We start from the raw sequence: 17060 nt of genomic DNA, 5'->3' as shown, positions 1-17060 counted from the left end.
TGTGTGAATAAAATGACTTTATTTGGTAATACCTTTGCTTTATTTTCTCATTTCTTCAGGTGCAAGCGGTACAATAAAGTAGCAGTCGCAGTTCCCCAACCCCCTGTGCTGTATGATTATGGTGGATATTTAATAGACCGTGTCCCGACAACCAATTCAAAGAATCAGATCCCTCAATCTTCTACTCCACCACAAGGAAGTAATTCAGCACAAGCGACTGGAACCTCAGGTGGAACTAAAGCTCAACCATTCGGAACAACAGCTCAGTCACACAGAACCACAAGTGGGCAACTTGGAAGCAAAGATCGATCACTTGGAACCACAGCCCATCCACCTGGAATCACCGTGGAGCATAGTTCAGATTCTTCCAAGGCTCCAACACTTGGACAGGTCATTCAGGTCACAGAAGACCTTCTGAAAGTAATGGTGACCACAATAAGCCCAACTACCACTTCCGAAACCAGGACCGAAAGTGCTGGCAAAAAACAGAGCAAGAACAAGAAAAAGAAGAAAGAAGGGAAGAAGCGTAGGAAGGGGAAAGGGCTGAAAGGGAAGAAGAAGGTTCTTCCTGGAAGTGAGAATCTTACCCCGACATCCTTAGTAGTGTCAGCTACACCTCCTGTTGCAAACAAGGACCCCTGGGTGGAAAGCCTAGGGAAGGCTCGGGATGGTGAGTTGGAGCACCTCTTGTTTGACCAGAGTCTGGATTTAGGAGGGAAACAGGTTGTGTTTAATGACGTCCTAAATGATGAACCAGGCAGAGATGAGGTTAAACTCTCCAAGTCCACACTGGCAACCCTAACTACCAACCATCCTACCAAAAAAACCATGGCACCAACTCCAACGAAGCCCACTGTAAATGCTGAAGGGCAGAAGAAGAGGAGGAAGGTTGGAAAAGGACGGAAGCGCCTGAGGGAGAATGCTAGGTCTACTAGGGAGGAGCTTGGGATTTAAGACTGTGCTGTGACTTGCATGAGACAGAGCTCCTGTTGAGCACCCAGTCATCCTCTGCTTCAGGTAGACAGTGTGATCATTCTGGGGCGAGGTCGACTGGGCCACCAATAGGCCGTAACCCCTGAAAGGCTGATAGCAGTGGGCGAAATGGGTCACATATCAGGCACTGGCAGTACAGCCTTTCAAATTCAATGGCACGTGGCAAAATATCACTCTATCAATACAGGCTGGTCTGCCTCCGAAGGGGCATTCAACAAGAGTGAAGCCTGTAATTTTTATCTTATCCCTTGACAAGTTTAGCAGAAGTATACTAGCTAGCCCGATGCTCATGGCATTATGACCACATCCTACCATAATTAGGCAGCATGTCAATATGAAGCGGGCACCTTGGCATCATGACTTGGGGGATGCTTGGTGGCATATGATTCGGGGATGCTATGGAGGGCCGTGACTTGGGGGATGCCCGGATGAGCCACGACTTTAGTAGCATCGTTGACTTTGGTAGCACCATGGACTTAGGGATGCTAAGAGGCGCCATGGCATGGCTAGGGGGATGCCTGATGGTGCAGTGATTTAGGGGACGCCATGATTCTTCAGATGCCTGCTGAGCCATGAATGAGCGGACATAGAGTGACTCCATGAATTTCTTAGTGTCCTCATTTGCAGTGAGCACTTGGCCGAGCCTCTGTGTTGCTGCACCCAGTGGTGCCACTGTCTGCAACATATATCAGAGAACCACAATACAGAAGCTGTCAGGGAGGAGCAATGCAGAGAATCTCAAGTACTTTCAACGCAGTCAGACAGCAGCAACAGAAAACAGGAATGGAATATACCAGCGAACTACAGCACATAAAGGCCCATATTTATACTTTTAGCGCCGCATTTGCGCCATTTCTTTACGCAAAAGCGGCGCAAACTTACAAAATACAGTAGTTGCAAAAAAAGTATAAATATGGGCCAAAACGTCAAAGTTCGTCAGTACACAGCTTACCAGTGTTGTTGCTCTCTGGTATAACACGTCTTGGTGCTCTCTGATATTCCGTATGGCTGCTCTACCAACTTCTGTGCAACTGCTCCATGGCAAACTACACATGGTTGTGCCCTGATATTCTGACTGTTTCTGCTCTCCCATCCTGCGCGGCTGCTGTCTTATTCCATGTGCAGTGCTCTCCTGCGCATTATGTTGAGGTTTGATATTGTTCGGAGCCGCTGCTCTCTGACATTCTGTACTGGTGTCCCGCAGTATTTTGTGCATTGCCACGGTAAATCGCTGCTCTCGCATACACGATGTGTTGCTGCTCCCTGATGTTGTGTGGCGCGGTGCCTTACTCTGTGCTGCGGCTCCTTGGTATTCTCCGTGTTGCTGTTCTCTGGTAGCCTCCGTTTTGCTGCTGGCTACATCTGTGCCGCTGTTCATCGATGTCCTCTGTGTTGTTGCTGGCTGGTATTCTGTGCTGCCACTCTCATACGTTCTGCGTGCCGTTGCACTTTTATGTTCTTTGTGTTACTATTCACCGATATCCTGTGTGTTGTGGGTGTTTGATATCCTGCTGAGATGCCAGATGGTATTCTGTTCTTTTTTTTCTGGCATTCTTTGCATTGTTACTCTCTCACCACCTTCTGCCGCACACATAGAAAGAGGGAAAAAAACAGGGAGAAATTATGTTATGTCTCTCCTTTGTGTGAATTTTGTTAACTCCACCCCTGAGGTGACATAGGAATCTGATGCATTCCACGCCTTGTAAATCTGGGAACGCATCAGATCCCCTCAAGTTCCATGGCATGTGTGTGGGAACACCCACAGCAACACCCACGGAACGCTCGTTTCACGCAGTTATGCATGAAAGGGGGCCATGTTTACAAGGTGGCTTGGCGTGGCCCCGTAAATATGGGCCTGCACACTGCGCCACCAGACCATAAAAAAAAGTGACGCTCTGGTCGCACAGTGCTGCTAGACCATTGTAAATGAGGCCCTCCGTTTACTCTGATATTCTGTGTTACTACAGTGTATCATTGTGTGTCACGATAGCCCGCGATGCTATGATACCCTGTGTTGCTGTTCTCTGATAGTCTACACTTTTTTCCCCTCTTGTAGCTTGTATTGCTGCACCTCTGGTTTGTTGCTGTTTTTCGGGATTCCGTAAACTGCCTCTTTCTGATATTCTGGGCTCTCTCCAATAGGTTGTCTTGCTTCCGTTTCATATTTTGTGGTGCGCTGTAGTCTGATATTCTGTTCACCATATTTTATGTATCAACACTCAAGGGCTGTGTGTTACTGCTCTAAAACTTTTTTTACACTCCAACAATGTATGCGGCTATTTGGTTATCTCTGTTTTGCGGTCTCTAACAGTCTGTGTTTTTGCTCCCTGATATTATATATGGAGCTGCCCTCTGACACTGTGTTCTCTTGCGCCTCTAATCTTTGTTAATGCTTTCTGGCATTGCATTTTTTCTGTGTTTGTGTTGTGTGATATTTTGTTTTGCTGCTCTATGATATTCTGTCTGATGATGCTCTCAGGAACTAAGAGAGCAACACGAACACTGAATGTTACATAGCAGAAACCCCAAATCAATCTATTTATTTATCTATCTATCTATCTATCTATCTATCTATCTATCTATCTAATCTATCTATCTATCTATCTATCTATGTTGCTGCTGTCGGTTTGCCTGTGATACTCTATGATCCGGTAACGTGTTTCTACTCTGACATTCTGTGCGCTGCTGTTTTCTAAAACTGTTTGTTGCTACACTCATATTTTATTTGCTGGTGCTCTGTGACCTTACGCATTTCTGTTCTCAATATGCAGATGCTGTTGGTCTTACACCCTCCTAGCCTGTGCAGTTGTTCTCGGATATTCTCTGTTGCTGCTCTCTTATATATATTTTACTATCTGCCAATCTTTGTGAATTATCAGTGAGCAGCACAACAGACTATTTGCTGTTCTATCATATACTGGGTGTGGATTCTGTTTAGTACCACAACCTTTGCTGCTTTCCTGTATTCCGTTTGCTGCTTTCATGGACTATGTTGCTGGTCTGTGGTGTTCCGTACTGTTCTATTTTGAAGTTATGTGCTTCTGCTCCAATAATCTGGGTCTTTTGCTTGTTAATTTCCTATGTGTTGTTTCTTTTGGATATATTTTGTGCAGTGCTTCTATGTATCTTTGAATGTGCTGCTGTTACTTAATGGTCTATACTGTGCTGCTCTGTGTTGCTGCTCTCTGGTATTGTATTTGATGCTGCTTTTTAAAATTCTTGTTTCTAACCTCTGTCCATCTTTCATTCAGTGTTGCCATTGAAGGATTGTTTGTGCTGCTGACTAATATTGTTGCCGGTTTTTCTTCGCAGTAATTATCTGGGATGCTGGTCGTTAATACTTCACATTTGTTGATGCTTTCTGATATTATACATTTCTCTCAGGCACTGTGTTGCTGCTCGCTAAAATTCTCTGTTTTGCTGCTATCAGGTATCCTGTGTCTTGATGCTCTCTGTTTTTAGGTCTCCTCTGTTAGACAGCACAAGCTGCCTAGTTGAGAAAGAGCCTATTGTCAGGCAATGGTGGGCTACACGCCCACCCAATGGTTTACCATTGATTGGCCTTCTTGTCGCTCTCATTTGCTTGCTTTTTGTTAGTTTTTATGAGATTTCCTTCCTGTCAGTTTGTTTGTCTGTCCTATGGAGCATAGGCTCATTAGTTGTGTCCTTCCACTGCTTACTTTTCAGGCACTACTTTTTTCTTTTTGGTTAAGCATTCCATGAGAGTGCATATATTTTCCAGCTCTCTACTTGATGTACTTCTCTTCCCCCTCTGCCAGGCTTCATTGTGTTCTCTTTCACTCATGTGCTTCTCCTCCACCATGATGCACTTGCCCTTATGCATTTCCTCCCTTGCACTGCTTTCTTGTGTGTTTCTTCCTTCACCTGCAAGTTGTCATAGCTGCTTCCCCCAACCACGGTATTTAAAAAAAAAAAAAAGTATTTATTTATTTTAATAGCAGAGGACCAGAAAACAAATTGCTGCCAGCTCATCCCCATTAAAAACGATTTTGAGTTACTTATATATATATTTTTAATTAATGTATCGATCTGTCTTAAACAGGTAAAAAAAAAAACATGGGCAAAGCTAATAGATCTACCATTTGAGGTGTATTGGCTTTGTCAATGGTATCTGGCCATGTTGTATAGCATTCCCGATGCTTTGTCGCACGCCACATCATTTTGTAAGCACAAGCACCATCATGGGTTAACACATTTTTTGAAGCAGGAGGGAGCAACACACAGGGCGCAGGTGTTGGGAGCAATATGGAGGGTGTGTGTGGGGGAAGCAAAGCAGCAGGTGGGGAGGAGAAGCATCAGGTGAGAGAGAAGGAGATTGCATTTTGGGGGAAGCAATATGGACAGCAAAGGGGATGAAAGCAACATGGAGCAACGGGTTGGACAGGCGAAGCAACAAGTATAAGAGAAGGAGGGAGCTGGTGGGGAAAGCAACTCGAAAGCCTGGGGGACAGAAGCAACAAGGAAAGCATGGCATGGAAAGGAAGCACCAGGTTGGAACGCGACCTGGAGCAGGTGGGTGAGAAGCACCTGAGTGAGAAAGTAACAGGGAGGACACGAACACATGCAAGATGGAAGGGGCAGGAAGAACACCTGGGTGACAGAAAGCAACATGGAGTGGAGGGCGAGAGAGGTACATGGGGGAGAAAGCTGGAAAACACATGCACTCTCTTGGAGTGCTTAACCAAAAAATAAAAATAGGCTTGAAAAAACATGCTTTGGAAGCATGAAAGCCAGGCAAACAAAAGCAATGGTAAAGTCCGGGACTCACACAAGATCGACAAGCTAGGGCACAGGTAAGAAGCAGACAAATGAAAGTCACAGGAAAGCCATTGTGTTGCTCCTCTCTGACAGCTTGCACAGCTGCCCTTAGGTATCGTGTTTTACTGCTCTCTGATAGCATATAAAGTGATCTGGTATCATTTGTTGCAGCACTTTGGCAGCAGGCAAAACCTGCTTTCTCATTTTGTGTGCTGCTGCTCTCCAGTATTCCCTTTCCACTTCACTCTGATGGTATTTGTGCTGCTGTTCTTTGTCATGTGCTGCACTTTATGATATTCTGTGTTGCTGCTCTAGTAGCATATTACACATTATTTGAAAACAGCCCCACAAACCAAAAGAGACCCACACACAGAACACCAAAGAGTAGCAGGGCAGAAAGCATACAAATGTACTGCTATTCTTTCATAGCCTGTGTTGGTCGTCTCTAAAATTATGCTGCTCAACCCGGATAAACTGTGAGTCGTCAAATAATGTGCATATGGTGAGACTCCATGGTGTTCTGTTTCTCTCTATTCTATGCATTGCAGCTCTCAGATATTCTGTTTTGCTGCTCGTGTTCAGGGTGTTGCCACTTTCTGGTGTTACATATGTAAATGCCTGCTTCTAATAACCTATGTGTTGATGTTGTCAGATATCCCACGGGTTGCTACATTCTGATCCTCTGCGTGCTGCTGTTCTACTGTTTTCAAAGTCTTTTTAGCTATTTTCTCACAATCAGGTTTTTCCTCTGTCTAAGGCTATGTTGCTGCACTCATAAAATTCAATTTGTTGGAACTTTTATGTTATGCTGCTTTTCCTTTCTCTAACCTCTCTACCACAGTGCGTTGATGCTCCTTAGTAGTCTGTGCTGCTGATCTCGGGCATTGTATGTTGCTGCTTTCTGCTATTCTGTTTTTCATGCTACCTGAAATCCAGTGTTATAATGCATTGCTGTTCCTTATTATTCACGGTTGATGTTCCCCTCCGCTCTCGCCTGATAGTCTCTATGTTTCTGCCCTCTTATTCTTTGATAATGCTCCTGGATACCCTGTGGTGCTACATTGTGGTGAAAGCCTGGGCTTATTTTCCCTGAGATTCTGCTACAACTCTGACTTAGTCTTTGTTGAGGCTCTCTGATACTGAGTGTTGCTGGCCCATGTTAGTCTTTCTTGAGGCTCTCTCATACTCAGTGTTGCTGGCCCATGTTAGTCTTTGTTGAGGCTCTCTGATCCTGTGTGTTGCTGGCCCATGTTAGTCTTTGTTGAGGCTCTCTGATCCTGTGTGTTGCTGGCCCATGTTAGTCTTTTTGAGGCTCTCTGATCCTGTGTGTTGCTGGCCCATGTTAGTCTTTGTTGAGGCTCTCTGATCCTGTGTGTTGCTGGCCCATGTTAGTCTTTGTTGAGGCTCTCTGATCCTGTGTGTTGCTGGCCCATGTTAGTCTTTGTTGAGGCTCTCTGATCCTGTGTGTTGCTGGCCCATGTTAGTCTTTGTTGAGGCTCTCTGATCCTGTGTGTTGCTGGCCCATGTTAGTCTTTGTCGAGGCTCTCTGATCCTGTGTGTTGCTAGCCCATGTTAGTCTTTGTCGAGGCTCTCTGATCCTGTGTGTTGCTGGCCCATGTTAGTCTTTGTCGAGGCTCTCTGATCCTGTGTGTTGCTGACCCATGTTAGTCTTTGTTGAGGCTCTCTGATCCTGTGTGTTGCTGGCCCATGTTAGTCTTTGTTGAGGCTCTCTGATCCTGTGTGTTGCTGGCCCATGTTAGTCTTTGTCGAGGCTCTCTGATCCTGTGTGTTGCTAGCCCATGTTAGTCTTTGTCGAGGCTCTCTGATCCTGTGTGTTGCTGACCCATGTTAGTCTTTGTTGAGGCTCTCATACTCAGTGTTGCTGGCCCATGTTAGTCTTTGTTGATATTCTTTGATATTCTTTGTTGATGTACCTATTAATCTTGGTTGATGCTCCCTGTTACGTTGTGTGGTTACCTTGACATTTTGTGTTGCTCCTCCATGTGGGTCTTTGGAGATGCTCTCTGATGTTCTCTGTTGCTGCTCCGGTATTCCTATTGATGCTCTCTCACATTCAGTGTTACTCGTCCATGTTAGTCTTTCTTGATATTCTATGATATTCTTTGTTGCTGTACCAATAATATTTGCTGGTGTTCCCTGTTACCTTGTGTGGTTACCTTGACATTTTGTGTTGCTCCTACATGATGGCGTTTGGGGGTGCTCTCTGATTCTCTCTGTTGCTGCTCTGGCATTCTTGTTGACGCTCTCTCACATTTGGTGTTACTCGTCAATGTTAGTTTTTGGTGGCATTCTACAGTGTTCTGTACTGCTGCTTCCTATTATTCTTTGTTGATGCTCTCGTTGGTTCTGTGTTGCTGCTCTTGGGTATTTTTGTTAATAAACTCTGATATGCATTCTTTTATTATTGGTTCATTCACTCTTATATTATGTGTTGCTGCTTTGATGTTTATCTTGCTGGTCCCAACTATTCTTTGTTGGGGCTCTCTGATATTTTGTGCTGCTGCTTTCTGAATTCCTAGGTCCCTGCTCTGATATTCTGTGTTGATGATCACTGATTGCATGTTTGAGACTCTGGTATTTTTTGTTGCTCCCCCATGTTAGTCCTTGTTGATGCTGTCTCGTAGTCTGTGTTGGTGCTCCATGTTAGTCTTTGTTAACGATCTCTGGTATTCTGTGGTGCTCCTCTAAGCTACTCTGTGTTGATGTTCTGTGATCTTCTGTGTTGATAATACATTGTTCTCTGGTGATGCTCTGATAATCTGTGTCGTCACTCCCTGTTATCTTTAAACCTGTCTGATATTCTGTGTTGTTGTTCCATGCTATTCTATGTTGACGCTCTATGATACTCTGTGTTACTGCTCATTGAATTCCTAGGTCACTGCTTCATGTTAGTCTTTGCTGATGCTCTCTGATATCTGTGTGGATCCTCTATGTTAGTTTTTATTGATGTTCTACAGCATGGGTACTCACAAACTTTTTCTCGGGGGCCAAAATTGCAGTATGGTTTGCGGCCAAGGGCCGCACTGAAGTGACAGCGGGGGTTGTGGGGGCAGGGCTTATAGGGGGCACAACCATCCCACCCCCTTTTTCAAAACATTGCTAAACAATGCGGCAGGCAGGTGGGCAGGCGCTATAAGATAATGGCCGCCGTACGTAAACATAGAGGAGGGCCGCGGGAGCATGCGCAAAGAAGCCACTATTGCGCTTGCGCCCGCGGCCTTCTTCTATGTTTATGTATGGCGGCCATTATCATATGGCGTTTGTCGGACGTGTCCGTGGGCCGCCAAGGTAGGTCCGTGGGGGCCGCTGGCGGCCCGCGGGCCGTACTTTGAGTACCACGGTTCTACAGTATTCTGTGTTGATGTGTTATTCTGAGTTGATACACTGCTAATCTGTGTTGCTCCTTCTTATTATACTTTGTTAACTGTAGTATTTTCTGTTGCTGCTCTCTCAAATCCTTGGTTGCTGCTCTTCATTCGTATTTGCTGTTGCTCTCTGACATCCTGTGATTGCTGCTCTGTTTTCTTTTTCGATGTTCGGCGATGTTCTGTGTTTATGGTCCTTTATTCCGTGTTTATGCTCTGATGTTGTGTTTTTGCTGCTCTGATATTTTTCTTGCTAGTCCATGTTATTGTTTGTTGATTTTCTCTGATGAGATGCGTTCCTAATCTCTGTCATACCCTTTTAATGCCCTCTGATATTCTGTGTTGTTGTTCCCTGCTATTCTTTGTTGATGCTCTCCGATATACTATGATAGTGTGCTCTAAATTCCCAGGTTGCTGCTCTGATAGACTGGGTTGCTGCTACAAGAGACTTTCATATTCTGTGCTATTGCTTTCTGAATTCCTGGTTTGCTGCTTTTACATTCCATGTTGCTCATCCTTTATTCGATGTTTACATTTCTGATTGTTTTATTGTTCCTCCACTTTAGCCTTTGTTGGTGCTCTCTGATATCCTGTGTTGGTTTGTATTATTGGGTTTGACTGATGCGGTTATAGCGCCCTATTTTATTTATTGTGATATTTTACAACATTGTGTTGTTCGCCATGGCACTCTTTGTTGATGACAATTTCTGGAATTATGGGTTCCTGCTCCCTGTTATTCTTTGGTATTTCCCTCTAGTATTCTGTTTTGGTGCTCTCTTTTACTCCTTGCTGATGCTCACCGACACCCTATGTTGCTGCTGGGATATTTTTTCTTGTTAGACCGTTTATCCTTTGTTGATGCTCTGTGATAATCTGTGTTGCTACTCCGTTATTATTTACTAACACTCTGAAATTCTGTTGGTTGCTCCCTGTTGTTCATTACTGATGCCTCTCAGTTCTTGGGTTCCTGCTCTGATATTCTGTGTTGCGGCTCTATTTTAGCCGTTGCTGATTCCGTCTATATTCTGCATTGCCACTCTCTGAATTTCTGGGCTGTTGCTATTCTGTGTTGATGAAGCTGATGAATTGTATATTCCATGCTTCAATTCCCTCATATTCTGTGTTACTCCTCCATGTTAGTCTTTGTTGATGCTGTGGGGTAATTTGTGTTTCTCCTCCATGCTAGTTTTTGTTGTGCTCTCTCATATTCGGTGTTGCTGTTCTATTTCACTGTTATTGATGCTCTCGGATGTAATGTGTTGCTGTTCTATTTCACTGTTATTGATTCTCTTTGATGGTATGTGTTGCTGTTGTATTTCACCGTTATTGATGCTCTCTGATGGTATGTGTTGCTGTTCTATTTCATTTTTATTGATGCTCTCTGGTACTCATATTAGAAGTACATCAGGGTTTTCCCCCCCGTGTATAATAAGAACGTATGTTTGTACAACTTGGTGACCCATGATTTGTGGGTATGTAGCACTAAAATAAGTGTGTCTGTAACTCAGCGGAATGGTTCTCAGTTTATCGACCTCGGAAGGATTAAAAGTGGCGTTGAACCTACTGGGATTGGAACTTTTGACTGGCATGTTGCAGCCATGTTCATTCCACTGATCCCACTAACCAATTTCCATTACTTCACCTAAGCGCCTGGAAGGGTCCCTTTGCCGTACATCTGCAAAGGCCTTAATACTGTTTCCAAATTAAATATGTAATTGCAAAAGGAAATCAGGAAAAGATCATTATTATAACACAACCTGCCAAGTGGGGTCAGTGTAGTGTCTCAAGACGTCACAAGCAGAAAACAACAGAGGCAAGCTCAGGGAACATGAGAGGGAAGTCTGATTCACGTAAATAAGTGGCTCAAAAAGCCCAGCAGTTGTCAATAGCACCAAGAAAAATCACAAAATGTGGCTTCAGGCTTCTCCTTCTCCTTCTCCAGTGATACGGTTTGCAGATTGTTTGATAGGAGGACGTTTAATCAACAAGTAGTGGTTCAACCTGGCTGTGAACCTGCTCTGAGCCAAGCTGAAGGGATCTGTAACACTGCTCAGAAAATGAGCACCTTGAATGTAAAGTACTGGGGAGCCATAGAAGAAGAGCAATACTTTAGGGGTGATTCTAGGGGTACCACCATAATTGATGCAGTAGGTGCAGTGACACTGGGGTCTACGGGCAGGGCTGGACTGGACTAGGCATTCCGCCCCTCTGATCCGATATGCTGCAGGTCTAGGGGCTCCTTTCAGAGCAGGATAAGCTGCCATCACCAAGTTGCCCCATTGGCCCCAGTCTAGTATATGGGCTCCTGCTGTGTGGAGCTGGTTTGAACATTTTTATCAGGGCTGATTATAGTTTCCAATCCGGCCCTGCCTATCAGTTTGAAGAGCCCATTGCCCTCAAACCGTGGTTCTCTTTCACTACCCAACTCAGGGCAAGGGACATTTTCTGGCTTCCTCTAGGGTCAATGCCACCCTTACAAGGTCACTGAGAGAGCTGAAAAGAGCAAGCCAAGGCAGGAGGTGCCTGCATGTCCCTTTGTACCACTTTGTCATTGCAGGTGGGCTATTCCGCTATAGTAGGTGCACGTAACACTGAACTCTTCCTTTCAGGCGCAATAGAGAGGAACATGTCATGTTAGGGAGGAGCTGCGGCCTTGGGGCTTAAGCTGCTGTCAGTGGAGCCTGGGGACCCAGGTTTGAATCCTAACCTCAGTGCTAAACTCAACATTATGTGATTCTGGGAAAATCACGTAAACTCCATGTACTTAAATTGTAAAATGTAATGTGTGTAAAATGTATTTATGTAATCTCCACTTGATGTACATGATTGGTCATCTCACAGCCTCTCACTAATACATTTGAAGCATGGGGGGGTGGTAAAGAGAGCAAAAAGTGTAGCCACAGTAATAGGAGGGAAATAGGAGGGAAGCACACCATAGCACAGGATGAACCACTGAGAAGGGCAGCGCCCATTATAAGAGGGGCTAGAGTGCCAGAATGTTGTAGTGACTGTAGGGAACAGAGGCACATTTTACTGGAGAGAATACTGAGTGGACAGCCACTCTACGAGATTGTATGGAGAGAGGTTGTGTACATATGAGATCCTAGAGAGGAAAGGTACACTTCAGAGTAAGGAGCATATAGACAAGAAACAACCAACTACATAGCTTCTGGAGAATATATGGAGTGAGTGACAAAGTATACAAGGGACCCTTGAAACATTGAAAGAAAAGTAACACATACAGAAGGGATCACAAAGAGGTCACCCACATTTTACACAGTGAACAAGAAAGAGGTGAGCGAGGAAGATTCACTTTTCAGGAAGAAAATAAGTAGGTAGAGCCACACAGCAGGAGGTACAAAGGAGAAGGTAAGGAGCACAGTGTACAGCCAAACTTTATATTATCATGGAAACCAGAGTCAAAGCAGAGTGCAGCCATTCACCAGTAGGGTGATAGCCTCTAGAACAGAGCTTTACTGACCACTGACCCTCATGATGGTATGAATGCTTCACCAACTGTTTTGGAGGGAACCCAAGCCAGGAGAGGGAGATTTTGCTGGACAAACCATAGCAATGAGGGTGACATTGAGAAAGAGGGACCTGGGAGAGGAGCACCACGCTCTATGGATGGTGATTCTACTGAGACATAGGCAGAGATTCATACCCTTCAGAAGGGATCATAGAGCAGAAGAGCCACGCTACACAAAAAGGAAGATAGATGTGAGCGTCAACTTCACAGGAGAGACCACAGAGAAGACATTTTGACTACTTGACATTCCCTTCTTTTACCAGTGGCATGAAGTTAACCTTTTCTGTGATGTTCCACCCTCATAACGTTGCCATGTGAAGAGTTCGAGTATTAATTTGCTACACAGTTCAAACCGTGGAATATATGCTAATGTGCGTATAACAAGTCGCCAAACTAAATCCACGCCTGTGCAAAGATTTTTGTATATTCTTATGTGCCTTTCGAAGGTCAATGATATGGAGTTCTAGCTTAGAAATCCTATATGGCTTGGCCTCTTTTGCCACATCGGTCTTAACTGCAGTGAATAATAAAAAAGAAGATCTCTGCATTTCACTATTGTTGTGGTTGTGTGTTTCTTAAAGTATTACTAACCAAAAATGTCAGTGTTAAAAATGGCAATGTTATTGCAAGGAAAAAGTAAAAATTGCAGTATAATACTGCTGTAAAAATGAAAATAAAACTTTTATTTATTACTTCCTTTGCCGACCGGGACGGACATGGCTGATCCCTTACTTTATGGGTAATAATAGGTTGGACATTTAATTCCAATAATATGGAAAGACAATCAATTTTAAGACCATGCAAATATAAGCCCTGACGAAGTCCTTTTGTGTAGGATGAAACGCGTTGGCTGATTGCTCGTTTGTTCAAGAAAAAGCAATAATAAAAAATTAAGATGTTTAAAAGACAACGTTGTGTTACTGGACTTTACTGGCTTTGTGCAGTGGTGCACTATCCATATTTTTTTTAAAACATTTATGTTGTCAGTGCTCTCCTCTGCCAACAGCATTCCATACTCAAGGTCTCTCATCTCAGAATCAAGATACATGTTGAGGGGTGGCCTGCATGAGGACTAGCAAAAGCTCCTTAAAGTTCCTTCTCCAGGCCCAAAAGACAACCAGTAATATTCATTGTCACCTCTTAAAACCTAATTACTGAAACTGTTGTAGCATGTTGCTGCTTAAGAAAAGACCTCAGTGAAATAGATCAGAGGGACTCACACCCCAGAGGAGCACCCCTCCTTCATGCCTTCGCTCCTCTACAGCGCGAGGTGGAGGACGGTGCTGCCAATGGAGGTACTGCATAGACTATCAGTTGTGCTTCACTCTACACAAAACCTTAACTTGTGCCCTTGTGTGAACCAATGCGGAGGTCTGGCTCCCATTCATGCAAACGGGTTGGTGAACTTTTGTGAACCATCACACTCAATCCAATCGCTGTCCACAGAAAGATCTGGTCCTGCTGATGGTGACACCACAGGCGATGTGTACCTCATGCAGAAGGACCTATGAACAGCTACTGTGAATACAGCCAGCTCGAGTAAAGGCATAAAATATGGGTGATCTGTAGGATTCTGGCAAGTAGATGCTCGATAGCTGATCTGAGGTTAGGGGTATTGGGGTCCGGAGGGTAACCTTACATTGTGTGGTCCTAGGCATGATATTACCTAGTTCACAGATGGCCATAGTCTCCCTAGCGTGAAAACAAGACTATTCTAGCAAAAAATCCCTTTTTTCTGATCATATATACAGGTAAAGAAAACAAAACAAGCGCAGTACAGAAAAAGGGCTGACATATTTAGGAAAAACGTGCATGAGAAGCGCGGATTAACACAAACACATTATTCAGTTCTATATCAACTAAAGACTCTTCTAACACTGAAGGGCATCCTCCACCAAGAAGCGCAGCCTGCGAACACAAGGCAGACATGAGAGCCTGGCTGCAGCTTCGTCATTTAGCTCAAAAACGAAAACTAAATGGCACAGAAAAGAAACAAACATTTGTAGGCAGAAAATAGAATTAAATGGCCCAGAGGAATACTTGTAATCTAGTCAATACTGCAACAAGTACAGAAGGCTGCCGCAAAGAAAAGGAAGGAATAAAAGGACAAATAAGAGGCTGGCCCTTAGTGTACTGTCATCCCAAAGACAGGAGAAAATATTGACAAACCAAGAAGACTCAGAGCACCAGAATTAGAAACAAACTCTGGACCAGCCAACTGATTGCGACTGTGAAAAACTGCTCGTGCTTTTTATTGGGTGATCCAGCTGCAGCGAACGTGCGTGCATCTGCCACAGCCATTTTGTAATGGAATGTATTGAGGTGTTACAAATGCCAATCAAAGATCGCCACTGTGGATGTGTGAGCATCAACAGCGAACATCTTAAATGCATTTATTATATTTTAACAAATCCAGTTCAAACATGGCCACGGTGGATGTGTGCACATCCAAAGAGGCCATCATAAATGGGTTTGTTAAAATAATATAGAACCATTCCTAGTTGCCTGCTGCACCTGGAGGCGCACTCATAAGCCACCTTGAAATGGTCAAATAAGATGGAAGATGGATTACAGCGGTGGTCAATAGCGAGGCGGAGCTGAAAAGTAAAAACAACAAATAAAACAAGCATTTACAATGCAACGGGTCTCGGGTTTGCTCATGTTAGAGCTGATCGCGTTGTAAACTCCTAACCTGACTTATCACCTATCGGGCAAAAGTGCATTTGTGTACACAACCCGAAAAAGTGAAATTAACTATGTAAAGCGCTCGACTTCTGCCAAGCGAGATCGCGCTCGTAAATTAGAGAAAAAGAAGTACACGAGCCCGATGGAAAACGCATGTTTTCTGTACTTGGTCGCTGCGCTCGAAGAGGGCTAGCCACCGGAAAAGGCATGACGTATGCTTGCCTTCGACTAATGAAAGCAAGCAGATTTTATTAGGCAAGCCCACGAACCAATAAAAAACACTGACGTGAAGTTGACAGGGCTCCGAGCCCTTTTCTAAATACAAAAGCGTCTCGCTGCGATATGCATGCGCGAGCGCATGCAACGCAGGCTCGACCCTAAAAAGGAAAATAAGTGGGAGAGGGAGCAACAGAGGAACAGGGGTGGGGAAAAATACAAGCAGGATAAAGAGGGACGGACAAGCTTGGGGCAAGGGGAAAGCAACATGGAGAGCAAGAGGGGCACAGGATATTTGAAGTGGAAGCAGCACATGGGGAAGAGAACAAGAAAACACATCCACTCCCATTGATGGCTTAAATGAAAGGTAGTTCCTGTATCAGAACACTGAGACTGAAATGCATGGAACAAATAAACAAGTTACTTACCTTCGGTAACGAGGTATCTGGTAGAGACTCTATCTAGCTGCAGATTCCTTACCTTAGAATTCCCTGGCATCAGCTTCGAATCTGGAATTTTTCTGCTGAGCAGTACCCTGCGCGCGCCATCGGGCGGTGTTGTTCGGATCCACGTGCGTCGACCAGCTCCGCGTGCGTCGTCAGCATCGTTGGAGCAGTCTATGACATCACGGTTGTCTATGTAGATGCCGTCTCAGCGCGCGTACGTCAGTTCTTTTCCCACAACTTTCCACGTCAGAATCGCAGAGTCATGGAAGAACCAACAGATATGGATTTTATCTCTTTATTTGACTGAAGTAAAAATTGTTACATGCCTTTAAGAAAGGCAAAAATGCCAAGATCATATATATATATACCAGATACCTCATTACCGAAGGTAAGTAACTTGTTCATCTGATAGAGACTTCTAGCTGCAGCTTCCTTTCCTTAGAATAGATACCCAAGCTATAACCCCTGGCGGTTGGTCTGAAGGAGATTTTTACACTAGGAAGTCCTGCAAAACAGACCGGGCAAAATGCCCCTCTCTTCTCACCTGACTATCCAGGCAGTAGTGTTTTGCAAACGTGTGCAAAGAAGCCCATGTTGCAGCCTGACAGATGTCCACCACCGGTACACCACATGCTAATGCAGTGGTAGCAGCTTTCCCCCTAGTAGAATGAGCTCTCAAGCCCTCGGGAGGCTGCTTTTTTGCCAAAGCGTAGCAGATCTTTATACAGAGAACGACCCAACGCGAAATGGATCGTTTCTGCACCGCCCGACCCTTCTTTGCACCAACGTACCCCACAAAGAATTGGTCGTCCACCCGGAACTCTTTAGTGCGGTCAAGGTGGAACGAAAACGCTCTTTTTGGGTCCAGCCGATGGAGATGCTCCTCTTCCTTAGAGGGATGCGGTGGCGCAAAGAAGGTGGGCAGGGTGATGTTTTGACCCAGATGAAAGGGGTCACCACCTTGAGGAGGAAAGAGGCACGAGTTCTTAATACTACCTTGTCAGGATATATCGTGAGATACGGTGG

The 17060-nt window shown here is 44.6% G+C and overlaps 1 protein-coding gene across 1 annotated transcript in view; it reads left to right on the top strand.

Moving 5' to 3' along the window:
• PROCA1 (protein interacting with cyclin A1) overlaps positions 1 to 5697 on the top strand; it is a 29520-nt gene extending 23823 nt beyond the window's left edge. The window contains exon 4 of the mRNA XM_069226191.1: positions 60 to 5697. Within this exon, the coding sequence (XP_069082292.1) occupies positions 60 to 954 (895 nt within the window). The 3' untranslated portion in view covers positions 955 to 5697. The remainder of the gene's footprint in view (positions 1 to 59) is intronic.
• The last annotated feature ends 11363 nt before the right edge of the window (positions 5698 to 17060 follow it).

This window comes from Pleurodeles waltl, chromosome 3_1 (genome assembly GCF_031143425.1).
Source record: "Pleurodeles waltl isolate 20211129_DDA chromosome 3_1, aPleWal1.hap1.20221129, whole genome shotgun sequence".
In the NCBI taxonomy this organism is placed as follows: domain Eukaryota; kingdom Metazoa; phylum Chordata; class Amphibia; order Caudata; family Salamandridae; genus Pleurodeles; species Pleurodeles waltl.
This window is presented reverse-complemented; position numbering and strand designations above follow the sequence as displayed.